The 27,953-nt window shown below is 40.3% G+C and overlaps 1 protein-coding gene across 1 annotated transcript in view; it reads left to right on the top strand.

Annotated features, from left to right (window-relative positions):
- The window catches only part of igsf9bb (immunoglobulin superfamily, member 9Bb), a 669,303-nt gene that overhangs the window by 530,654 nt on the left and 110,696 nt on the right, over positions 1-27,953 (top strand). Inside the window, exons 7-8 of the mRNA XM_060846739.1 lie at positions 11,614-11,759; positions 24,725-24,867. Coding sequence (XP_060702722.1) covers positions 11,614-11,759; positions 24,725-24,867 — 289 coding nt within the window. The remainder of the gene's footprint in view (positions 1-11,613; positions 11,760-24,724; positions 24,868-27,953) is intronic.

Here is a 27,953-nt window from a genome sequence, read left to right as displayed (position 1 = left end):
TTGATTTTACAAATATGTATAAGTATCAATTTGTCCTTATAGTATCTCAAGACTGTAATAGTCAAAATGAATATCAGGAACGCACATAAAAATACAAGTCAAGGGGAATAAATGGGCACAGAGTTGCAATGGGACAGTAGTGGGACATCCTAGAGATATTCAACCTGGGAGAGTACATCCCTGGCACAGTAATTAAGTGGTTAATACAGCCAAGCATAAAGATGTGAAGTTAAAGACTAAGGAATGAATAAGCAATTTGTGTTGAAGCTACATCACCTCCAATTACTTTTGTAAAGAAGATGAGTAATAATTGCTGTCTGTTTATGCCTGACTCTTGGGAGGAGAGAGGCTGCAGCATATTGAATTCAAGACAAGCTGTGAAAAAGGTTGTTGGAAAAATGTGCACCGTAATTCTAAAATGTGGATTCTAAGTTGTGTTTAGCCATTTCTCTTTCAACAGTATTAGACTTAGTAGCCAATGGAAGGAAACCACCAATCTGAACTTTTTTTTAACAGCGGTTTTGTTTTTATTTTCTTAATGTTTTATTGCCGGTGATTGTAAATCACTGCTGGTGTTGTGCATTGTATCAGTGACTATTGGATTGCAATGTTATTCAATGTTGTTTTAATTTCAACTGGATAAAATAGAAGAAAATGAAAATAATTTCATGTTGAGATTTCCTATTCATGTGCCACAGTCTGGTTAGTATCTGATATGGAGTTTTAAGTGAAACTTTGGGGTATTGGAAAGCAACATCGAGAGCTCTATCATGCACCAGAACGGCTGCTTTCACTGACACCCAGGAGCATGCATAGTAGTGGTGAAATCTCTCAAATAAATAGAAGTAAAGAATGATTAAACCCTAACACATCCTTAAAAGCGATAGAAAAATAATGAAAAGTATACAAGTGAGGAGAAAAAAAATCTGTTAAAAAAGGAGTTTTAAAAAAAGTTTTAGGAATCAGCTTTACATTGCACATTTTTCGAATAATTAATGATGACCATGTGTGTTTGGAATGTATCACCAGATGACTGGTGTCAACAGATACTTTCCACAAGAAATTATGTGCAGCAGCCTCAAGCAAGAATCCAGTTTGCTTCTATCAGGAATCAGAACAAAATTCAAGAAACCTTTATAATGTTGATATCAACAGATTTGAAAAATGTTGTGCTGGAAAAACACAGCAGGCCAGGCAGCATGCGAGGAGCACGAGAATCGACGTTTCGGGCATAAGCCCTTCTTCAGGAATGAGGCTGGTGTGCCAAGTGGGCTGAGATAAAAGGTAGGGGGGAGTTTGGGGGAGGGGCGCTGGGAATATGATAGGTGGAAGGAGATGAGAGTGAGGGTGATGGGCCAGAGAGGGGATGGGGTGGAGAGGTCGGGAAAAAGATTGCAGGTCAAGAGAGTGTTGCTGAATCCGGGGGTTGGGACTGAGATCGGGGGGGAGGGGCAATGAGGAATCTGGAGAAATCTCCATTCATACAGTGTGGTTGGAGGGTTCCTAGGCGGAAGATGAGGCGCTCTTCCTCCAGGCGTCGTGTAGTCAGGGTCTGGTGATGGAGGAGGCCAAGGACCTGCATGTCATTGACGGAGTGGGAGGGGTGGGTTAAAGTGTTCAGCCACGAGGCGGTTAGGTTGGTTGGTCCGGGTGTTCCACAAGTGTTCCCTGAAACGTTCCACAAGTTGGCGGCCTGTCTCCCCAGTGTAGAGGAGACCACATCGAGTGCAGCAGATACAATAAATGATGTGTCTGGAGGTGCAGGTAAATTTGCGAAGGATATGGAAGGATCCATTGGGGAGGTGAGGGGGGAGGTGTGGGCACAAGGTTTGCACTTCTTGCGTTTGCAGGGGAAGGTGGCGGGGGTGGAGGTTGGGCTGGTGGGGTTGTGGACCTGACGAGGGAGTCGCAGAGGGAGTGGTCCCTCCGGAACGCTGATAGTGGTGGGGAGGGGACTATATCCCTGGTGGTAGGGTCTGTTTGGAGGTGGCGGAAATGATGGAGAATGATACGATGTATCCGGAGGTTGATGGAGTGGAAGGTGACGACCAGTGGGGTTCTGTCCTGGTGGCGATTGGAGGGGCGGGGTTCAAGGGCGGAGGTGCGGAAAGTGGAGGAGATGCGGTGGAGAGCATCGTCGACCATGTTGGAGGGGAAATTGTGGTCATTGAAGAAGGAGGCCATTTAGGTTGTCCGGTAGTGGAATTGGTCCTCCTAGGAGCAGATGTAGTGGAGGCGAAGGAATTGGGAATATGGGATGACATTTTTACAGGGGGCAGGGTGGGAGAAGGTGTAATCTAGATAGCTGTGGGAGTCGGTCGGTTTGTAGTAAATGTCTGTGTTGAGTCGGAGGAAGAGCGCCTCATCTTCCGCCTAGGAACCCTCCAACCACACGGGATGAATGTGGATTTCTCCAGATTCCTCATTTCTTCTCCCCCAACCTTATCTCAGTCCCAACCCCCGGATTCAGCACCGCCCTCTTGACCTGCAATCTTCTTCCCGACCTCTCCGCCCCCACCCCCTCTCCGGCCTATCACCCTCACCCTCACCTCCTTCCACCTATCGTATTCCCAGCGCCCCACCCCCAAATTCCCTCCCCCCACCTTTTACCTCAGCCTGCTTGGCACACCAGCCTCATTCCTGAAGAAGGGCTTATGCCTGAAACGTCAATTCTCGTGCTCCTCAGATGCTGCCTGGCCTGCTGTGTTTTTCCAGCACAACATTTTTCAACTCTGGTACTCCAGCATCTGCGGTCCTGTCTTTCTCCTGATATCATTGGATGTCTGGCTGTCTAACATGACAATCTATAGTACTTCTACAGGGACTTGTATCTCAGATTCTGCTACAGGAACCTTGCTGGTTTAAAGCATAAAAGGAGATGAGATTTAACTGTTGACTGAATGCTAGAAATTAATGGTGGCTCAGTGGTCAGCATTGCTACCTAACATTACTAGGGTCCTAGGTTTTATTTCACACATGGGTGATTGTCTTTTGTGGTGTTTGTATGTTCAACCTGTGTCTGCTTAGGATTCCAGCAGGTGCTGTGGTTTTGTTCCAGAGTCCAAAGCTGTGCAGGTTAGTTGGAATGTCCATACTAAGTTATTCCATTGTATCCAGCGATAGACATAGAACATAGAAAAATACAGCGCAGTACAGGCCCCTTGGCCCTTGATGTTGCACCGACCCATGCCCACCTAACCTACACTAGCCTATTATCCTCCATATGCCTATCCAATACCCGTTTAAATGCCCATAAAGAGGGAGAGTCCACCATTGCTACTGGCAGGGCATTCCATGAACTCACGACTCGCTGAGTAAAGAATCTACCCCTAACATCTGTCCTATACCTACCTCCCCTTAATTTAAACTATGCCCCCTCGTAATAGCTGACTCCATACGTGGAAAAAGGTTCTCATGGTCAACCCTATCTAAACCCCTAATCATCTTGTACACCTCTATCAAGTCACCCCGAAACCTTCTTTTCTCCAATGAAAACAGCTCCAAGTGCCTCAGCCTTTCCTCATACGATCTTCCTACCATGCCAGGTGACATCCTGGTAAACCTCCTCTGCACCCGTTCCAGTGCCTCCACATCCTTCTTATAGTATGGCGACCAAAACTGCACACAATACTCCAGATGCGGCCGCACCAGAGTCTCATACAACTGCAACATGACCTCAGAACTCCGGAACTCAATTCCTCTACCAATAAAGCCCAGTACGTCATATGCCTTCTTCACAGCACTTGTGCAAGCTCAGTGAATTAGCCATGATTAATGCAGGATTATGGGGATAAACTGGACCTGGGTGGGATGATCTTTGGAGGGTCAGCGCAGACCCAGTAGGCTGAGTGGCATCTACCTGCATTGCAGGGATTCTACGATTCTTTTGAATCCTAGTATCAGATAACTGTTCTGAAATCACTCCTGGCCTGTATGATTTCACTAGAATGGGTATTTAATTCAATGAAATGTATAAAACTAGTTTCGCACAGGACCAGAGGGCAAAATCTTACAATAAAAACATACCAATTTAAGACTGCGATGAGATGGATTTCTTCTCTGAGAGGGTTACCGATCTTTGGAACTTCTTGCCATGGAGAGCTGTGGGGACAGAGTCCCTGTATATAATTAAGGCTGAGACCGAGTCTTAATCAATCATGGAACCAAGAGCTATGGGGAAAATGCAGGACAGTGAATGTGAAGAATGTCAAATTAGCCATGATTCTATTGAAGGGCAGAACAAGCTTGAGAGGCAGAATGGCTGTCTCCTGTTCCTGTTTCTTACCTGTTTTATTGTCTTCTGGCCATGATTACTGGCAAATGGTGTGTCAGTAGAGTTGATCTGCTGTCACTTTTGCAAATGAGAATAATGGCTTTGATGTCAAATGTTTAAAAATATATAATTGGTTGATTTTCAGAAACTACTAAGTCTGGTAGCACCTGTGGAGAGAAAACAGAGTGAACATTTTGGGTCCAGTGACCCTTCTTTCCATGATATATATTACAAAGCTGTCATTTTCAAATACAGTTGGTTTTGCTATAACGCATTAGTTCCAGTTTCGTGCAATCTAGCGTTATAAGAAAACCGTGCAACGGCCACGCCATTTAAACTAATGGAGCAAGAATCACATTATAGCCAATACACATTTTAAAATTATGCTTTAGAAACAATATCCCCCAATTCGTCAATAGCATTACAACAAATTCGTGTTAACCAAATGTGCATTATAGAAGAATGACCTGTAAGTGTTGCAAGGAAAATAGCTCTGGTGATTTTATTACCAATCTTTCCTTTTTTTGGATAAAAATTATTGAAATTTTGTCTGCATTCATTTAGCCAGAGCTTGACAATTCTCTTTGTAAAGCATTAAATTGATGATGGTACATGATGACTAAATTAGTCCCTGTGGTTTTGTTGGCAAATGTGCCAACTCATGAGGCACTAAATAAAATAAAGCACAGGATTCAAATTTGATTCTAAAATTGATTAAAGCTCGGACAAGTTTCAACAATACAACTGCCTGTCATTTGAAGAGACTTGACACAAGATACTACCCATGGCACTTCCTCCTGATAGGTTTCTCCTTCTTTGGCAACTTTTTTGGACATTGAGTATAAACTGACTCAGGTTCAGCTTGACTCCACTAGACAAAAAAAAGCAAAGAACTGCAGATACTAGAAATTGCAAACATGAACAGATATTTCTGGAATTTTTCAGCATCTATGGAAAGAAGGGTCACTGGACCCAAAATGCTCACTCTGTTTTCTCTCCACTGGTGCTACCAGACTTGCTGAGGTTTTCCAGAAATTTCTGTGGGGTCACCTTGACACTGTGTGTTAATGAGATAATGACAATTTAATACATGATGTTATAGTTTTATGTATTCAGTTGCAATTTCCAGGAATCAAGATGAGGAAATACTTTCCTGAGTTGCATTTGACACACCTCACTGGCAAGTTTGAGGACAGGAATGTGTGTAAAATGAAAAAAGTGACTTTCCCATTGCCTATCAACCTGCCCCTAAATGGTGTGAAGCTTTATGAGGGGGCAATAGAGGTGCCAGTGGCCTGATATTGTTGCTCTTATGGCCAATTAATAACCACTTTTTGACTCTGTCCTGTCCATTACAGGCGCTGCGCAGGAGACTCCAAAATAAGACAAGAAGAATGATGATAGGAGCAAGGTACTGGTCTGAATAGAGCGTTCGCTGACTCACAGAAGATAGAGAGTGAGGCTAAAAAAGTCTTTTTCAGGATGGGAGTGAGAGTGTGGTCAATTTTCACAGGGATCAGTGTTGAAATGATAGGTATATACATTTTCATCAACAAACTGAATGAAGGAACTGAGGGTATTTTGGCTAAGTTTGCAAATGATCGAAAGATAAGTCAAGCGACAAGTAGTGATGAGAAAAGGGTGAGACAGCAGAAGGACTTGGACAGGCTAAAAGAGTAGACAAAGAAGTGGCAGATAGAATAGAATCTGGGAAAATGTGAGGTTATACTCTTTGGTAGGAAGAATAGATGTTTTGATTGATTGATTTATTGTTGTTTTGCATGCAGATCAATGAGGAAAGGCTTCAGAAATCTGAAGTACTAAGGGACTTAGGAGTACTAGTTGAAGATTCTCTTAAGGTTAATGTGCAGGTTCAGTTGCAGATATGAAGGTAAATATAATTTTAGTATTAATTTCGAGTCTTTCAGAATACAAGAGCATTGATGTATTGCTGAGGCCCATATGAGGAAGGATGTGCTGGTATTAGATGATCTTGGGGATGAAAGGCTAGTCATATGGAAAGTGCTTCTGGACTCTGGACCTGTAGTTGATACAGGTTAGAAGGATGAGGAGGAGGGATATTATTGAAGCTTACAGAATGCTGAAAGGCCTAGATATGGAGATGCTTCCATTAGTAGGAGAGACTAAGATGCAAGGGCACAGCCTCAGAGTGAAGAAGGAATTTCTTCAGTCAGAGGATGGTAAATCTGTGGAACTCATTGCCCCTGGAAAATGACACTGGAAAGGTAGCAGTGGGGAACAAGGAAATGGTTAAGGAACTGAACAATTACTTTGTGTCAATCATGACAGTGGAAGACACGAGTAATATTCCAAAACTTCAAGAGAGTGAGGGAGCAGAGCTGAGTATGTGGCCATCACCAAGGAGAGGTGCTAGAAAAACTGAATGGCATGAAGGTGGATAAATCACCTGGACCGGATGGAATATACCCAGAGTTCTAAAGGAGATAGCTGAGGAGATAATGGAGATATTAGTGGTGATCTTTCAGGAATCGTTAGAATCGGGGGGGGGTCCCAAAGGACTGGAAAATCACTAATGTGACACCCCTTTTTAAAAAGGAAGTAAGGCAAAAGAGGGAAAATTATAAACCAATTAGCCTAACCTCAGTCTTGGGTAAAACCCTGGAATCTATTGTGAAGGATCAGATTTCTGAATACCTGGAAGAGAATGGTAATATAGGGCACAGTCAGAATGGTTTCGTCAAGGGGAGGTCAAGCCTGACAAATCCTGTAGAATTCTTTGAGGAATTAGCAAGTAGGTTAGACCAAAGAGAGCCAATGGATGTTATTGACCTGGACTTCAAAAAGGCCTTTGACAAGGTGCCAAACAGGAGGCTACTGAGTAAGATCAGGGCCTATAGTGTTAGAGGCAAGATGCTAGTATCGATAGAAAATTTGCTGTCTGGCAGAAAGCAGGATGGCAGCCAGTGGTGTTCCACAAGGCTCACTGTTAGGGCCACAATTTTCCACTTTAGATATTAATGATTTAAGTGAAGGAACTGAGGGCATCCTGGCTAGGCTTGCAGATGATACAAAGATAGGTAGAGGGAGGCAGGGAGGCTGCAGAAGATTTGGTCAGGTTAGGAAATTGGGCAAAGAAGTGGCAGATGTAGAATAATATGGGAAAGTATGAGGTCATGCACTTTGATAGGGAGAATAAAGACATGGACTATTTTATAAATGGGGAGAAAATTCAGAAATCTGAAGTGCAAAGAGACTTGTAGTTCTAGTCCAGGATTCTCTCAAGGTAAACTTGCAGGTTGAGTCAGTAGTTAGGAAGGCAAATGCAATGGTGGCATTTATTTTGAGAGGACTTAAATATAAAAGCAGAGATGTACTTCTGAGGCTCTATAAGGCTCTGGTCAGACCACATTTGGAGTATTGTGCACATTTTGGGCCCCATATCTCAGGAAGAATGTACTGGCCCTGAAGCGTAATCAGATAAGGTTCACAAGAATGGTCCTCAGAATGAACTGCTTAACATATGAGGAACATTTGAGGACTCTGTGTTTATACTCGATGGAGTTTAGAAGGATGACGGGGATCTAATTGAAACATACAGAATATTGAATGGCCTGGACAGAGAAGATGTTGGAAAGATGTTTCCATTAGTAGGAGAGACTAGAATCTAAGGGTACAACCTTGGAGAAAAAGGAAGATCTTTTAGAACTGAGATAAGGAGAAACATTTCAGCCAAAGAGTGGTGAATCTATGGAATTCATTGCCACTGATGTCTGTGGAGGCCAGGTCATTAAGTACATCTAAGACTAAGATAGATAGGTTCTTGAGTATCAAAGGGGTCAAGGGTTACAGGGGAAAACTGGGAGAATGGGTTTAATAAACTTATCAGCCATGATTGAATGGCCTAATTTCTGCTCCTATGTCTTGTGGTCTTATAGAAGGCTGTGGAGACCAAGCCATTGAGTGCATTGAAGACAGAGATACTCAGAGTTTTAATCAATAAGGAGGTCAAAGTTTATGGGGAAAAGGCAGGAGAATGGAGTTAAGAAACATGTCAATCACGATTGAATGGCAAAGCAGACTTGATGGACTGAATGGCCTAATTCTGCCCCTGTATTTTATGGTTGTATGGTGTAAACATGTAGCATCCTTAGATGGGACAATAGAGTAATATCTGGAGCTATATATTGCAGTTGACAGGCAGTACACTAAAGGAAGCTAAAAGCTGACACTCAGGTGTAGCAGACAATGACATTTCTCTCTCGCCTGCCCTGGCATTTGCAACTTTTAACACTTAGCAGCTGAACCAGTTTGAGGATTAATCTCACGTAGAATTCCACAACTCAAAAGACATGGTTGCAGCTCAGTATCAAATTTGTTCTCTCCCTGCTTCAAAACCATCATTGTCTGGCATAGTTGAAAATATTTTTTTTAGATTACTTACAGAGTGGAAACAGGCCCTTTGGCCCAAAACATCCACACCAACCCATCCATTTACCCCATCAACTCAAACTATGGGCAATTTAGCATGGCCAATTCACCTAACCTGCACATCTTTGGACTGTGGGAGGAAACCTGGGGAGAATGTGCAAACTGGGGGTAAAAAATTAGGTCTGCAGATGCTGGAGATCACAGCTGAAAATGTGTTGCTGGTTAAAGCACAGCAGGTTAGGCAGCATCCAAGGAATAGGAAATTCGACGTCCTGATGAAGGGCTTATGCCCGAAACATCGAATTTCCTATTCCTTGGATGCTGCCTAACCTGCTGTGCTTTAACCAGCAACACATTTTCAGAATGTGCAAACTCTTTACAGGCAATTGCCCGAGGTGGGAATTGAACCCAGGTCTCTAGCGCTGTGAGGCAGCAGTGCTAACCACTGTGCCACCCAGTTGATTGTACTTGAATGCCTAGTTGCCAGATTCTCCCGATAGCTTGGTTACATGGCAACCTAACTTCTGTTCCAGTTTCTTTTCTCAAAAAGAAAACATGTCTGGTCTCTTTCGTGCCTTCACTTTTAATGAGATGAAACACCAGTTTTAGATGCATTTCATCACCAGGTAAAAAACAGCAGAACAAAATAAAATTACATTTAGCCACCATCACTCATTCTTCATGCAAAATTGATACAATTTCTTATGATTTCCCCACCCAAATCTTAACCATTCCAGTACAACCACATTTTTGTTAGTGTGTCACCTATTACATTATCTTTTCTCAGCAAAATGAGCAATATTACATTAACATACAACTAGCTACAGTTGTGTGGCACTTGAATTTCCAGTTGCAATACTCTCCTGGTATTTTCTTTCAGTTTACGGTCCAAAAAAGGGAATATATGTAGTCTCTTACACACTGCTTTGTAAATTAGAGTTTCATTTTGTCTGAGATCAAATGCTCAAACAAGTTCTATTAATTAACATGAAATCCCCATTTCAAAAACATCTGCATGCAATTTCCTGGTGGTCAGCAACATATTATTGATTGATCATGTTTAAAATGGATTGTATTTCTAATTTTCCTTCAGCTGTATGTTTCATGCACATTTGATTAAAATTAAGGTGCACAAATGCTCACGTACCATTGACTGCTATAGTGACCCGTATTGCAACACCATCAATCTGGCTGACTCACAGTCAAGGTGGGAGGACTCTCCACCTCAGTGTGACTAAGATTTCAGTCATTACCTTTCAACAGAACAGTTGTTTTGAGGACAGTCATGGATTATGGAGGACTAGATTGTGATTTGGATTTTAATTGAATACAGTTTTGTTTGATTGGGTCTTATTTTGTTTCACACGTGTCTCTGAATTCATTTTTAGTTTTTTAAATGTAGTATTAGCTGTTTTGAAGTAAGATGTTCAACATTCTGCATACTGTGTACCAGATGCTTACTGTACATACTCCATATTTTTATTGCTATTGATTCAGGTAGTATGCAAGCCAGGCAGGATCTGTAATAGTTCATCAATCCACAATATTAATTTTATCTCTAAGAACAATTATAAACCTACTTTTATGTGAACCATCTGGATTCCCCTTTAAGTAATTAAGTAAAAGGGTTTTGATTCATTGGGCCTGGTTTCTAATCTCTCAGTAACATTTTCAATGTATCATACTTGTTTCTAATTCACCAGCATGGTCTCAGGAAAGTCTCCAGTTCATCAGTACAGTTTCTGAAGATTACCCATCCTGCTTTGACTGCTCTGGTGTCAATGAAATCTGAAGCAGACCATGTTTATCATTTCATTGTGACAACTTTATCTTTAATAACTGTCAAAATGGTCTTGTGCAAATTGAAACAAACTCTAGTGACTACAAACCTGTAGTTTAAACCTACCTGCAGTGTAATGCAAATTTATGCTGAATTTGCAATTTCTTTCAGAGGGTTGTCTGAATAGATAGTTGGTACTATACATGAAATGGATATGTTACACTATTAGAGACATGGTGTGGTTTTTTTTACAGTTGTGGCAAAGGCAATATGTTACAGACTTTTACAATGTATCGACCCATTCTGTAAACTTGATCTTGGTACATTTAATACTGACAGACTGTTCTGAACATGTAAAATGCTACAGATGAAGGCAAAATACTGTAGATGCTGGAAATCTGAAATAAAAACAGAAAATGCTGACACATTTAACATTTACACCTTTTCTACATCTCAATCCCTCCTTTTCCATTAGCACTCCCTTTGACTGGTCCACCTGCTCCTTCTCTCACATCAGTAAAAATACACCATTTTCCAGCCCCAACTGAAGAAATCTTTTCAAACTCAATGTTAACTCTCCTCCTCTCTTCATAGATGTTGCCCGATCCGATGAGTTTCTCCAGTGTTTTTTTTTATTTTGGTTTTACAGTGGGGAAATACTACTTCGTCAGCATGAACTTTCTTACTTTTGATAACTGCAAAAAGACCTTTTAGCATGATTAGTTATCACTGATACCATGGAGTGTGTTTTGTTTACAATCTAATTTGGAACTTGAAATGCATATTGCCATTCTTGTTTTTTTGCAAACATACAGATGTATGAAAATAATGGGCAGTTAAATGACAGATTATTCAAGTCTGCCCCACACTCATAATACTTGAAATACCTTTCAAAACTCTCCAATAGATTACAGACCAGCTCCCTTCTTTGTAGGTATCTATTTTTAGTTCCAACACTTCCATAAGATCTTCCATGTCCTAAAGGAGCAGGTTCATTTGGATTTACACATGTTTCTATGAACATTGTTTGTGTCAATCAATGATAGATTTCTAGAAGACTATCAGTATCTAAATAATACATAAAGAATAAACCTTGGAACATTTTAAAGTTAACTAAAAAAGTTTCTGTTCCTGTTTTTGTTTCTAACAGCGATCTGAAGCTGAGGGTACGAATTTTAATTGATGGAACTTTGATCATCTTCCGAGTCAAGCCTGAGGATGCTGGAAAATACACCTGTGTACCTAGTAACAGCCTTGGGCGTTCTCCTTCAGCCTCGTCCTACTTAACAGTCCAGTGTGAGTGTGGCCTTTGCGGGGAGGGATAGGAGGGCAAAGCCCCAGAGGTTTAACCTGCAATTATCTCTGCATTTGTCTTCTTCAAACACTTTATTTTTCAAGTGCCACCAGTGAAAACGGTGTACCTTCCCAGTCCATTGAAGTCTTGGACTTCAGACTCTAGTATCCTGTTCATACTTGTAGCTTCACGCCACCATTAAACAAAGTGAAGAAGACAATGCAATTGGCAATGAGCTGCAAGTGTCATTTATCTCGTGGTAATATGTAATGAAATTATGCAAATTGATGTTAAATGAAACACTGACTATTCTTTGTTTGTTTTACATTGTCATGCAATATTAAAGTTATTCCAGATGTGTTTGCAGCGTAATGTGCAATAGGGTCCAATTATCCAACCACATGGAATCAGTAATGAATCTGTAAACTATCGTGTTCAGACAACAGTGACAGAGTTGAGGATATCAAAGGTCATAACTCATTGGAATAATTTTAAGCCCATTCTAGGAATAGAAGATACACTGATGAGCTCTCTTGTTGCTAATATGCCATTTCTCTCATTATGACAATGTTGAAATGTCTTCCATAATTTCTTTTTCACACAAAGTTATTGCAACTGGAAACATATTTTCAACGTGGTTTTCAGCACTGTGAACATGCACTATATTTATCAGATTTCATATCAGTTATTTTCTGAAAGGGAGAGAGAATCTTTTAAAAATGCAGGTAATTTAGGCCAGTTAGCTTAATATTGGTCATTGGGAAAATAGTGAAGAATTTTGTTATGAATGAACTAACCGAAGTTATCAGTTAACAGAGGTCCAAACAGCTACTCAGAGTATATTCAACGTTGACACCAATTACTCCATATTCAGAAGACATTAACATAGTAAACTAAGCATGACTTAGGTTGTGTGGATTGGAAAAACAGGCTTCAAGAGAAGAACACTAATGAGATGTGGGGATTGTTCAAGGAGCAGCTACTGCGTGTCCTCGATAGGTATGTACCAGTCAGGCATGGTGTAAAGGGCCTTGTGAGGCAGCCGTGGTTTAGTAAGGAATTGGAGTCCCTTGTGAAAGGGAAGAAGGCGGCATATGTAAAGATGAGGCGTGAAGGTTCAGTAGGGGCGATTGAGAGTTATAAGGTAGCCAGGAAGGAGCTAAAGAGGGAGCTAAGAAAAGCGAGAAGGGGACATGAAAAGTCTTTAGCTGGTAGGATTAGGGAAAACCCAAAGGCTTTCTATAGGTATGTCAAGAATAAAAGGATGACTAGGGTAGGTATCGGTCCAGTCAAGGATAGTAGTGGGAAGTTGTGTGTGGAGGCGGAGGAGATTGGAGAGACATTAAATCAGTACTTTTCATCAGTATTCACTCAGGAACAGGACACTGTTGCTGATGTGAATATGGAATCACAAATAATTAGAATGGATGCCCTGGAAATATGCAGGGAAGAGGTTTTGGGAATATTGGAAAGGATGAATATAGATAAGTCTCCTGGGCCTGATGGCATTTACCCCAGGATCCTATGGGAAGCTAGGGAGGAGATAGCAGAGCCATTGGCCTGGATTTTTATGTCGTCATTGTCAACGGGAATAGTACCAGAGGACTGGAGGATAGCGAATGTGGTCCCATTGTTCAAGAAAGGGAGTAGGGATAGCCCTAGTAACTATAGGCCAGTGAGTCTGACTTCAGTGGTGGGCAAAGTCTTAGAGAGAATGGTAAGGGATAAGATTTATGAACATCTGGGTAGGAATAACGTGATCAGGGATAGCCAGCATGGTTTTGTGAAGGGCAGGTCGTGCCTCACAAACCTTATTGAGTTCTTTGAGAAGGTGACTAAGGAAGTGGATGAGGGTAAAGCAGTAGATGTTGTGTATATGGATTTTAGTAAGGCGTTCGATAAGGTTCCCCATGGTAGGCTAATGCTAAAACTTCGGAGGTATGGCATTGAGGATACATTAGAGGTTTGGATTAGGAATTGGCTGGCTGGAAGGAGACAGAGGGTAGTAGTTGATGGATTATGTTCATCTTGGAGCGCAGTTACTAGCGGTGTACCACAAGGATCTGTTTTGGGACCATTGCTTTTTGTTATCTTTATAAATGATCTAGAGGAAGGACTTGAAAGCTGGGTAAGCAAGTTTGCGGATGACACGAAAGTCGGTGGAGTTGTGGATAGTGAGGAAGGAAGTGGTAGGTTACAGCGGGATATAGATAAGTTGCAGAGCTGGGCGGAAATGTGGCAAATGGAATTCAATGTAGCTAAGTGCGAAGTCGTTCACTTTGGTAGGAATAACAAGATGATGGATTACTGGGCTAATGGTAGGCTACTTGGTAGTGTGGATGAGCAGAGGGATCTTGGTGTCTATGTACACAGATCTCTGAAAGTTGCCACCCAGGTAAATAGTGCTGTGAGGAAGGCATATGGTGTACTGGGCTTTATTGGCAGAGGAATTGAGTTCCGGAGTCCTGAGGTCATGTTGCAGTTGTATAAGACTCTGGTGAGGCCTCATCTGGAGTATTGTGTGCAGTTTTGGTCGCCATACTATAGGAAGGATGTGGAAGCTTTAGAACGAGTGCAGAGGAGGTTTACCAGGATGTTGCCTGGAATGGTAGGAAGATCGTATGAGGAAAGGCTGAGGCACTTGGGGCTGTTCTCATTGGAGAAGAGAAGGTTTAGGGGAGATCTGATAGAAGTGTATAAGATGATTAGGGGTTTAGATAGGGTAGATACTAAGAACCTTTTACCGCTAATGGAGTCAGGTGTTACTAGGGGACATAGCTTTAAATTAAGGGGTGGTTGGTATAGGACAGATGTTAGGGGTAGATTCTTCACACAGCGGGTTGTGAGTTCATGGAATGCCCTGCCCGTATCAGTGGTGAACTCTCCTTCTTGATGTTCATTTAAGCGGGCATTGGATAGGCATTTGGAAGTTATTGGGCAAGTATAGGTTAGGTAGGACTCGGTCGGCGCAACATCGAGGGCCGAAGGGCCTGTACTGCGCTGTATCCTTCTATGTTCTATGTTCTATGTTCTAAACCCCACTATCTCTGCTGTGATAAACAATGTAATCAGGTAAAGGTTAGGCTTATTTTCATTTTGTTGTCTTTTAAAGTTACTTTCCTTTTTCCTCCAAGGATCATTAAACAAGATGTTTAGCTTCTAAGTGTTGATCATTGATAAAATAAACAGCAACCATTTGCCAGGCACTTTGCTCATGTTCTATGCCTAACATAGTGCTTTAGCACATGTTGTGTTCTTTGCATTCTAATTCTTGATTTCTTAATCTATGCATATTGAAAATGGTTTACCATGGTGGCAATAAGTTAATTATGAACATTTGAGAAAAGTAAAATGGTAATGTTGTTAGAGCTCCTTCCAAACAAGCCCATAATGTAATCAGTATTATAATTTATCAAAAATCACCATTTGTTTAAAACAATTTAAACATTTGCCAGATGTTTTGTGAGAGTGTGGGTAATGAGGCACTGTCATTGTGTGTTTCAAAGAAATTTCACATTTATGCAAAACATCAATTCCTGGGATTTCCAATTTGCTCTTCCTCTGCAGCGCATGAATTAGGAATGATAACCTGGTAATTATGTTAATGACTAGTAAAGACAAATGTTATGAGTTCAGATCCCACCATGGCAAAGTGTGAAATGTAATAAAGATTGTGAATTGTGGATGGCACCAGGAATGACCTTGAATGACCTTTGCCATAAAAATCAATTTGTCTTTTGGACAAATCTCCTAATTTTACTTCAAGGTCCCAAATGACAGTGAGGGCAGATGTATGACCAAGAGGTCACTTAACATAGGAAGAAATTCTTCTAATTGAGAATGCTGCCCCAATCAAGCAGATCTTGGCAGACCTGCTGATCGTCAACTCCATTTTCCTGCAGTTACTCCACAACCCTTGATTCCCTTAATGATTAAAAGTCTGTCCATCTAGGCTGCAGATATACAAAATGATCCAATCTTCAGCACCGTCTACAGTAACAAATTCCACAGATTCACTAACCGCTGAGAGAATAAATTCCTCCTCTGTTTTAATTGGGTAGCTCCTTAGGCTGAGACTTTACCCAATAGTTCTCAACACACCCACAAGGGGAACAACATCTCAGTACCTAACTTGTTCAACCCTTAATAATGTTCTATGTTTCAATAAAGTTGTCTCTGATTCATCTAAACTCCAACCATCCTCATGAGTTAATCCTTCCATTCCTTGGTTCAAACTAATGAACGTTCTTGGGACTGCCTGCATTGTTTTGTTTTCGGTGCTTAATTCATTACCACTGTTGTCCCTCAGATTTTGTTCTTATTATACTTATTCATAGTGGTTAGATACAACTAAGTCACTACATCATTTCAATGGGGAGTCTGGAGTCAACCATATTGTGTTGCACTGGGGTTACATGTAGGCCAGCTCATGGAAAGATAGAAGATTTCCTTCCCTGAGGGACATTGGTGAAAGATGGATTTGTCTCATGATGACTGTTAGATGTTTTTCATTCACATTTGTTACAGAACATGAGGCCAGGTTGACCTTCATTTTAAGTGTGACCTGTTACTTTGATTGTTTCACTGGGTTTTAATAAATTGCTAGGTCACTATTCAAACAGGTTGTTGTATTGCTTGTTTGTGATTTAGTTAGAGACTGCTTTTCTAGCTGATACAAACAAGCCAGAGGTGATAGTTATGGATAAAACCATAACAGATATCAATCTAATGCCCATCTGAGTGAAACAAAAAATCTTACATTCAGAATCTGGAACAGTCAATCCAAGATAATGTACTAGGCTGTGACTGGAATAAATCCTGTCTCCAAAAGTGGGCTGTTATTGCATTGCATCTAGTAATTGATAGTCGTTCATCGGAGAAAAATCAAAACTAACAGCCAATAATTGGCACTGTCCTAGAAAAAGGATTTAACCACTTAGTGCCCAAATTCTAGGAAATGGCATGTCCAACCTCTGATTGTCTATCGGGATGACAATACATCTAATTTTGGCAATCTCCATCAGTGATTTGAAAATTCAGCTAATTACTGAGATGTCGTTGGTTAGATCAGAAATTGGACAATCTGCTTGGAAGGGCAAAAATTAGACCCATTTTACAGTCATCCATTTAGGGAAGCATTAGCACCAGGTCCTCCTGCTCTACCTCTTTAAATCAACTCAAGTTGCTTGGTCCAACTTTTCAGCACTTGACCTTGTTATGGACCAGGCCAGACCCCTTCAAAACATTTCAAGAAGTCAGCCCAGACTCTAACTTTTCTCGTTGTTTTAAGCAGGTGTAGACTGGATATTCCAGGAGGGATGCAGCTGGCCCAACCACTTCATTTCAAACAAAACAGAATTTGCAAGATTACCAAATGAAACACAAACAAAAGAGAACAGAATATAGAAAAACTTAACTATTTAAAACCCAATTGACTCTAACTAAACTTAATGATGTTATTCCAAATACTTGCAACATCCCGATAAATATCCCCTTGGCAAAAAAGGTAAAATCAAACACAGGTTCCTACAGAGAAGGGATCAGTATGGAATGGTTTCTTTGACTAGCAGCCTTAAAAACTGACCAGCAGCTGCAAAACAGCCAGACTACTAAAACCAAAACAAACCAGAGAAAAATCTGAGCTGGGAGAACTGACCATTCCCCTATCATTGTACAAGTGTTTTATTTTAAACTCAAAAGCCTTTTTTCTGAAGCAATACCTGTTAGCTATAATCAGATTGGCTCAAAACCTATCCAAATCAGACGCATTGGAATTGATGCATTTATGACCACTTTGAAAACAAAACACAGACAACCTAACCTTGTTAAAGTAGTAGCATCTTCACATCCTTATCCTGAGCCTTGTTTCCTCCACACTGGAACAGTTTACCACATTTGAGAATTTGTAGCCATGCAGATTTTTAGCCTTTTGTTTTTAACTTACAGGTTACCTTTAAAATGACATTACTGTCTTTTTTCCAAATCTTCCAAATCCTTCGCTGTCCAGATTGTTTTTGATGTTGTTAAGGCAGGATTATATCAGGCAGAATCCATAAGTGCTTATGTGATAGACGTTAGGAGGATTGGTCAATAATGAGGAGGATTGAAACAAGTTACGGGGGAAATTTGTAAACTTGCTGAATGAACTAATTGGCAAATAAAGTTTAACATGGGTAAACATGAAGTCCAATATCCTATTCCACAGAAAGAAGACTTGCATTCATATAGCTCTTCATACAGATTCAGCAATGCAAAATCTATTTACAGCCATGAAGCTATATTTAAAGCAACTATGGGATATGTGGCAGTTAATTTACACACGACAAGCTCTCATGATTAGCAATGTGCTATTGACTATACGATCTGTTTTGGTAATCTTTTATATCAACTTAAGAGAGCAGTCAGAGCTTCAGTTTAACACCTTATTCAAGAGACACCAGCTCCAACAGTACAGCATTCCATCAGCACTTCACTGGAGAGCCAATTTGTGGCCAAGTCCTGGAGAGGGTTTGAATTTATAACTTTCTGAGTCAGAGGCAGAAATGCAAATAACTGAGCCACAACTAACATCCAGATTTAATGACAATCTACTGAGGAATACAGTGTGTTTAATCTAATATAGTTTATGTTTAGCAATCAGGGATGAAATCTTTTCAAGGGCTGTCTTGAGACTTTCATATAAGCTACTTCTTTGATTTTGATGACAGTCTTAGTTTTCAGGGATGGAGTATAAAAAGGTAATGCATTTTGGCAAGAAAAATAGAGGAGCTGAATACTATTTAAAACAACAAAGACTGCAGAGAGCAGTAACGAAACAAGGAATTTCAGATTCTTATGCAAAGACTCTAAAAGCAAGCATACAAGTTCAGCAGGCAATGCAGTAGGCAAATGGAACATTAGCCTTTCCAGCTCTAATCACATCTTCCATAGACCGATAAGATCACGTGAATGTGCTTCTATCAAGTATGCACAAACCTGGAAGATTTTAAGCAGACAGCTATTATTTTTAATACTACATCTCCGATCTAAACCTCAATTTAAATTTAACAATTGATGCATTTGCTATTTATTTATGTTTTAGTAGCTCCTGAACTTATTCAACCTTAAAGATTGATATTCCAGACTCCTTTGCAAGAAATTTCAAATGTTACTGACTCTCAGTTAGTGGAGTCTTCCTTCATCATCAGTGTTAAAGTTACTGTCTTTCAGAGCCTCCCTCTTCAAAGCTTCAGTCTCTCCCTTCCGCACCACTGCAGCTTTCTCCCCACCCCTGCTCCCTGTGGTATCCTTCTCCCATCCTTGCAGACTTTTTCCTCTCCCTAATCCTCCTGCTGGTACCTCCTCCCCAAGTCCTATGGATGTCCTTCTGCCCTGGCACTAGGCCCTACCCTGGGAAAAGCACACCCCTCCATTCTCGGAAGAAGGTCTTTCCTGGGTCAGCAACCTTTTCACTGGCATGGCCAACTATCTCAAGTGCTCAAAGATCCTCTAGTGACAGTTAATTCTCTCCTGAGGTTGCTGTTGATAGGTTCACTAGTGAGAACCAGCCTGTCATTGTGGAAACATCTCTTTACCAATTTGGTTCCTCCTACACCTAAGACAACTTTTCCCTGATTGGTCACCTCAATAGTTGAAATTCCACAAATCTTGGAGAGCAAGTTCACCTATGGCCTGCATGTATCTTGAACACTGGTTTACTGTGGATTTATGCTCCATTAATGAAACAATACTGGACACAGTGTGAGGAGATGAAATGGAATGCAAAAGGAAGGATTAGACATGCAAACCTTTGCAGTATATTACAGTATATTTTGCAGTATTTATCTCCTCCTCTTGTACAGGGCAGGCATTCTATGTAAGGGCATTTTTTTGATCACTTGAAGACAACTAGGCTGCCCAATGTTAAACTTGTTGACATTTACGAATTTTCCTTCTTTGGGAAACATAGACTGCTTCATTTTGTGAATGCAGACTTGAATTTCAAACTCCTGAAAATAAGGTATGATTATTCCACCAGGTTTTAATGTACAAAATCAATCATTTTTGTCATGGCCTCATTTATAAACTGGGCAATCGCTAGACCTGTTTATACCATTCTCTATATCTTTTTGTCCCATTATGTCTTCTCTAATGCTGTTGACCACTTCCTCTTTGCATTAGCCACCATACTGTATTTCAGGTACGGGACTGGAGCAGGGTAGTGGTGTATTGGTAATGTCACAGGGTTAATAATCCAGAACATCAGGTTCATCTTCACTTCATGATAAATAGTGAAATCTGACTTCAATAAAGATCTAGAATTTAAAAATTATCCTAATGACAACCATGTAAGCATTGTTATAAAAGCACATTTGGTTCATTAACATTGTTTAGGGAAGGAAATCTTCCAGTCTTACCTGACGCCAGACCATCAGTAGTGTAGTTGACTCATAACTGTCCTCTGGACAATTAGGGATGGACATCAAATGCTGGCCTAGTCAAATAATCAACATTTCCTTTGCTTAGAACCAGTTGTTAGTAAGTCACAAATTGCACTGTGCCTTAACTGTTAGCCTTTAATTAATTGAGTCAAGTAGCAGTGGCCCAATTGATGGTTGAGACCCTCTTGAAGCCTTGTTTTCCTTGCTAATACATATAGTACACACATACAAGCATTAAGATAACATGCATACCATCACTGTTCAGAACAGTGAGAAGGTAATTTCAATTTGAAAATAAGATTGCTTTGATTATTAGTTTTTGAATTGTTAGAGTTAAGTATCATTGTCTGGCTGAAGAATGTAATTGCATTTCTTGGTAGAGCAGAATATAAATACGTCTCATTAGCATTAACATTTGCTCTAAATTGGATAGATATGAGGTGGAGAGACAGAGTACTGCCTGTTACATTTAATATAATCTCATTATTTCCTTGCAGCAGGGAACTAAATAAAATTAAAGAGTAGTTTGGCTTTCATCCAAGCTAGAGACCTGGAGTATTGGCCCCCTCCAAAGTCTGTGCTTCCTTGATTAAATGTCTCTGTTTGTCCTCATCGGAAGCTCTACATTGTGACCTGATATTTCACTTTTGCTGCAGTGCCAGGTTTCTGTGTTTTGCCTCACTTTCAGTGATGGATAAAAATATCAAAAAGGAAATCTGCAGTTTTCTGTATGTCATGAACTTCTGATCTGTTTGAGTAATGTTTTCTGCTTTGAATCAGACCAGTCAATTGAACTCATCTAAAATAAGATGTATGACAATGAAATATCTCATTACTTACTGGGAGGAGAGCATCTTGAATTCTTTGTGATTTATCTTCAAAGTATCATATATTAATCCAGGTGTTAACATAATGGTTATGATTGTACAGTGAGGTTTATAGTCATTCAGTTAGTCAGACCTGAACCCTAGTTGCTTAATTAATTTATCATATGGTTTACTCCCTGCACATCAATCAGCTCCCAACATCTAATCCTTGCTGCTGGCAACATCAATGAGGCAATAGGGGAAACTGTGTGAGAAACCATCAGACTCATCCATATGCAATCTGTTCAATGTTGCTGGTTCATACACCTCCCTCTCCAGTTACTAGTTATTCTAAATCTTAGAAAAGAAATCATGATTAACATTGTAATGAAAAACTTGTTGCCAAAGCTTTTCATCCTGTATTTGTTATGATTGAGGTGAAAGGAGTGCGCTGTTTCTCTAGTCCCATTACTACAATGCTCACATCATAAAATGACATATTTTACCCCGTTCCAATATCTGCACTTATGTACTTTTTCTAAACTCGGGTTAGAATAAAACGACCCATTAACCAGAGCTCTTTAATAATCAAGAACATTGTTGAATTATTGTGAAAATAAAACTAATCAGCAACAATGTAATATAATTAACACCAAATTTTAAATACAAAAGCATAAATATCAAACCCTCCAAGTAACCCAACACACACAAACACCATATCCAAACAGATATTGCTGCAGATACACTTTTCAAAAGAAATTTTCTTTGCCAGTAATTGTTAGTTAATGAAGGTGAAAATAATACGGTGTGGAATGTCACTTTGACACATATGAGCAGGTCACTGGACATATACAATTATCTGTGGGACCTTTGCCAATACAGAGATTCTGGAAATATGAAGACAAAATCCCTCAAGGCTTCTCATCAGAGCAGCTCAATCCATGTTCCAGATAACATGCTGGATACACAAGATGTTTTGAAGAGGGCTGAAGTGAGAAGTTTCTATCCTTCAACAGGTTAGGAATCAATTCAACTGCTCTCAAAACACTTTTCATGTAGAAAATAACAATCTGTCAGTCATAAAAGTTAGACAAGTGACCTCCAGCAAACAAATCCAGTAATTAGCTGAAATAAAATTGTTTTTCTTTAAAAGTCCCAGTGTCTAATGTGACCACTTTAAAAATTAGGTATCTCCAGAACTTGAAATAAATCAGTTTATCCACAGTTATTCAGAACTCAAGTCCTCATAAAAGGTTATATATGAAGACTTCATTACACACTTATCAGGACAAATGCAAGAATGCCAAACATCAAATGATCATAACTATTCATACTATAGGAGGAAAGGATGCTGTTTTATTTGGAAGTCAACTTTGGAGATGCCGGTGTTGGATTGGGATGTACAAAGTTAAATATCATACAACACCAGGTTATAGTCCAACAGGTTTATATGGAAGCACTAGCTTTCGGAGCGATGCTCCTTCATGAGATATCACCCACTTGATGAAGGAGTAGCGCTCCAAAAGCTAGTGCTTCCAAATAAACCTGTTGGATTATAACCTGATGTATGATTTTTAACTTTGATTACCTAACACATCATCATGGGTAATTCAGGAGCCCCATATATCTTGAGTGTATTTCTTTTGTTTACAGAGAACCGGTCACTGTGTGTGAACATATGTCATTTCTAGCAAATGTAATTGAGCTACAAGCTGAACTGATTATCATAAATTGGTTGTAGATATTAGTACACTTAGAATTGTACAGCCATTACTTTACAGTTGAGGACTCATGTCTAACAGACATGTTGATTTGTCTTTAGCAAGTGCAGATCGGTTGAGTCTGGTAATTGCCTACCTATTACAAACAACCAAAGCAACATGCTGGTTGATATGATTAGCCCATTTTTGGAAGGTACAACCTAGCAAAAAAAGATCTGTGGTCAGTTTTGGCAAGGCTTCATGTCCAAGTCCCCTCAGTGAGAGAGTACCAGCAATACAGCAATGAATCACCAAATATATATTATAGACAACCCAAGAAATTAATTGTAGATTTACCAGGATTTGAATACCTAGCCCCCTGGTTCATTTTACATGAGGAACACACAAAGCCCAATGTAATAATTTCATTGATAGAGCTGCTGTTCCTGTGGGAAGCAATCTCCATCCAAAATGTTTATGGAAGTGTGTTTGGTAGACATTTTTATTTAATACACAAAACTAAACAGAGTGGCAGATCAAAATGAAATACACATCACATGATTTCAGCAAAATGTCTTAATATAACTCGTGCTTTCTCTGGAAAGAACAAAAAAAAACTAATTCTGTTCTCAGACATTGGGCTGAATCTGCATGATTTTACATGAATCTGCCAGGTTTGTTTTTAGCAGGTGAGCAGCTAAAATATGATTTGCCACTTTCCCACCCATCACTGATTTCACTCCCACAACGCCAACAGTAGGTTGGTGTCAAAATCAGCAACCCACTTACTATATGTAATTAAATAATTAAGGGACAATTGCACTTCTTAAAAGCTCAGCTGACTCCCAATATTACCCTACCCATGCCATAGTACAGTTGGCATGGGTAGCTCAATTTCTTTTTTTGATTTTTAGGTAGGTAGGGGGATATTATTTTTGAAGGGTACCCTATGTGCATCAGGACACGCTTCAAAAGGGATTATAACCCCCATCTACGTTCCAAATTCCACCTTCCTACCCACCCCTTGAACTAGTAATATTCTGCCTTCCCAGTGTATACCTTGGTTGAGGATGATTGGTTTCTTTCTTCATGTACTGTCTGCAGTATAGGAGTTGGAGCTGTCAGAACAGCTGGTGCCAGTCAATTTGATTAGACTTCAGCTTTCAGGCGTGGGGCTTCCTCCCTTGAGAGGGTCAAAAGTCTCATTGTATCTTCATTATCACCATTCCTTGGCTTCCAAATAAATTTTGGAGAGTTTCAGGGGATGCAACCAGTCTGTAACATGCAACCCAGTGAAGGTAATTCTCACCTCACTGACTTTTTAAGGAAACTGGCAGGATTGGAGTCAATGCTTATTTTAATTTTCACTCAACTTAATTCTCCATTTAATTCACAGGAATGTACCTTTACCTAAGAAGTTGAAGCAATGTTGAACCTGATCCGGTCAGTTCCACAACCTGTTAGGATTTATTAGTTCTAGTACCTATTAATACAGTTACCACTTGCACAGTTGAATCAGACATCACTAAGCCGACAGATTCTGAAGCATAAGAGCTTCAAAAAAATAGCTATTATATTTGAATCACAGTGATATATTTGCAATTTCAATTTGTGTCAGTAGTTTGATTGAATAATTTGACCTAATTTGCAAACCTGCTACAACTGAATCTACTCCCACATATTCATAACTCCTGAATATGCAACAAAAACATCAGTCCTACAGCATGCACAATTTCTGAGCTTTTACCTCTTGTTTATCAGTTCTCAGAATGATTTACAAGTGTAATTGGGGAGCTCTACAGGCAAATGGCTTTAAAATGGCTGTTGAAGAAAGATAAAAGAGCATCTCTGTGACATATCAGTGAGGTCTACCATTTTCCTGTAATTGTACCATAAAAACAAAAAAAAAACATAGTTGGATGTAATTTCCTCTGTCCCCATCAAAGAACAACCACAATGGAGACAATCTGATCATAACAAAGCAAGGCTCAGATTTGTCCTTCACTTTCTCCTTTGACCCAGCTTGTTCATTATTTGTTAGATCCGGCACGAGTTGTCAACATGCCTCCCATCATTTACCTGCCAGTTGGGATGCCTGGATATATCAAGTGCCCAGTGGATGCAGATCCGCCAGCAACACAAGTCAAGTGGACCAAAGATGGACGACCACTACGGATTGAAAAGGTAAAATGTAGAATATAGGGTCATGAGATCCAGGTTGTACTGAGAACAAGAGTGTGAGATCTAGTGACTGGATATCTCACATAAAATTTACTCCTTACCTGAGGAAATTTATGAGAGGATAGGATTTTCTCAACTTCTCTATAACAGACCTTTTGATTGCATTATTATTTTCTTCTGTCTTCCAGTGAAGAAGTATTTGACTGCTGCATGGATACAACCCAATGTCAAATTCAAAATCAAATGGGAGAGAATTGTAGGTCATCCTAAACAGCCAGTTGCAATGCCTAATCTCTGCTTCTCCCAGTTTGCAAACAAATGGGTCTGCTGCAGTTGGTCAGGAAAAGTTATTAACAGTTTCCACAACAAAGGACAAAGAGTATCGAAAGAGCCAGGAATATAACTTCAGGCACAACAGATAGGGGGACAACTCAACGCAGGGCTGGAGGTGTTGTAATTAAATGTGCTCAGCATACGAAACAAGGCTAATGACCTTGTAGCGCAGATTAAAGTTAGCAGGTACCATATTGTGGGCATCATAGAGATGCGAGAGGATCCAAGCTGGGAACTAAATATCCAAGGATATATGTCCTATTGAAAGGACAGGCAGCTGGGCAGAGGGGTTGCCTTGTTAGTAAGAAATGAAATTAAATCGATGGCAAGAAGTGATGGATGGTCAGAAGGCATAGAATCTGTGTGGGTAGAGTTGAGGAATCACAATGAAAAACCAACTTTAATGAGAGTTGTTTACAAGCCTCTTAGCAGTAGTTAGGATGTGGAGCAGAAAATTAATCAGGAGATAGAAAAGGCATGTAAGAAAGACAATATTAGAGTAATTATGAGGGACTTCAAAGTACAGGTGAACTGGAAAAATGGACTTGGTAGTGGATCCTGAGAAAAGGAATTTGTGGAATGTCTATGACATTGTTTTGGATCAACTTGTGCTAGAGCCAACTGGGGAACAGGAAATTCTGGATGTGGTGATGTGCAATGAGACAGTCATAAGTAGGAAGCTTAAGGTGAAGGAACCCCCGGTGGGCAGTAACCACAATATGATCGAATTCACCCCACAGCTTGAGAGGGAGATGCTGGAATCAGATGTATTGGTGTTCCAGTTCTGAAAAGATAACTACAAAGACATAAGGCAGAAGCTGCCAGAGCTGATTAGTAGGGAAGCATAGCAGGGAAGCTAGTTGAGCAGCAATGGCAGGGGTTTCTGAGGCTAATTTGGGACACACAGCAGAGATTCATCCCAAGGCAGGAGAAACGTACTAAGGGGAGGACAGGCAACCATGGCTGACAAGGGAAATTAAGGACAGCATAAAAGCAAAAATAAAAGCATGCAATGCGGTGAAGATTGATGGGAAGTCAGAGGATTGTGAAGCCTTTAAAAACCAGCAGAGGACAATTTTAAAAATTCATAAGAAGAAATATGAGCATAAGCTATCTAGTAATATAAAGAAGATTGCAAGAACGTTTTTAGATATATGTAAGGTAAGTGAGAGAAGCAAGAGTGGACATTGGAAGATGAGGCTGGAGATTTAGTAATGGGGAGCAAAGAGATGGCTGAGAAACTGAATAAGTAGTCTGCATCAGTCTTCATGGTAAAAGACATCAGAAGCAAGAGAGTGAGAGGCAGATATGAGTGAAGTGACCTTCACTAAGGCGAAGGTGCTGGGAATCTGGATGGTCTGATGATGGATATATCACCCAGATCAGATGGATAAGTTACCTAAAGTTTCTGAAAGAGATAGCTGAAGAGGTTGTGGAATCATTGGTGGTGATCTTTCAGGAATCACTGGAGTCAAGGCGTTTCCTAGACGACTGGAAAATAACTAGTGTAACATTCTGTTTAAGGAGTGAGGGAGACTGAAGACAGGAAATTGTAGGGCTGTTTAGCTGACCTCAGTTTTAGTACGACATTAGAGTCCATTATTAAGGATGAAATTGCGGAGCACTTGGAAGTGCATGGTAAAATAGGCTCAGTCAGTACGGCTTCCTCAAGGAGAGATCATCGTGACAAATCTGTTAAAATTCTTGGAGGAGGTAACAAGCAAATTAGACAAAGGAGAGCCAGTGGACATGATCTATTTGGATTTCCAGGAGGCTTTTCGCAAGATGCCATACGGGAAGCTGCTAAATGAACTAAGAATAAGGGTGTTAGGAGCAAAGTACTGTCATGGATAGAGCATTGGCTGTCTGGCAGATGGCAGAGTGGGGACAAAAGAGTCTTTTTCAGGACAGCAGCCACTGCCTCGTCAGTTTCCACGGGGGTCAGCATTGTGACCACAACCATCTACATTAAACATTAATGATCTGGCTGAAGGAACTGAAGGCATCATTGCTAGGTTTGCAAATTATATAAAGGTAGATGGAGAGACAGGTAGTATTGAGAAAATGATGAAACTGCGGAAGGACTTGGACAGTTTAGGAGAGTGGGCGAAGAAGTGGCAGGTGGAATACAATGTGGGAAAGTGCGAGGTTATGCACTTTTGTAAGAAGAATAGAGATATAGATTATTTTCTAAATGGGAAATCTGAAGCACAAAGGGACTTAGGATTCTTAATTCAGGACTCTCTTAAGGGTAACATGCAGGTTCAGTTGGCAGTGATGAAGGCAAATGCAATGTTAGCATTCATTTCAAGAGAGCTCGAACACAAGAGCATGGATGTACTGCTGAAGCTACATAAGGCTCTGGTCAAGCTGCATTTGGAATATTATGAGCCATTTTGAGTCCCTTATCTTAGCCTTCGAGGATGTCCAAAGGAGCTTCACAAGAATTATCCCAGGGATGAAGGGCTTGACATATGAGAATCAGTTGAGGATTCTGGCTCTGTATTTGATGGATTTTAGAAGAATGAGGGAGTCAATCCCATTGAAATTTATAGAGTATTAAGTGGCCTGAAGACAGTGTATATGGAGAAGATGTTTCCACTAGTAAGAGTGACTAGAACCCAAGGGCACAACCACAGTGTGAAGGGGTGATCCTTTAGAACTCAGATAAGGAGCTGTTCTTCAGTCAGAAGATAGTGAATCTGTGTAAGTCATTGCCTCAAGGGCTGTGGAGGCCAAGTCATCCAGAGTATTGA

Source organism: Hemiscyllium ocellatum, chromosome 29 (assembly GCF_020745735.1).
Source record: "Hemiscyllium ocellatum isolate sHemOce1 chromosome 29, sHemOce1.pat.X.cur, whole genome shotgun sequence".
NCBI lineage: Eukaryota > Metazoa > Chordata > Chondrichthyes > Orectolobiformes > Hemiscylliidae > Hemiscyllium > Hemiscyllium ocellatum.
This window is presented reverse-complemented; position numbering and strand designations above follow the sequence as displayed.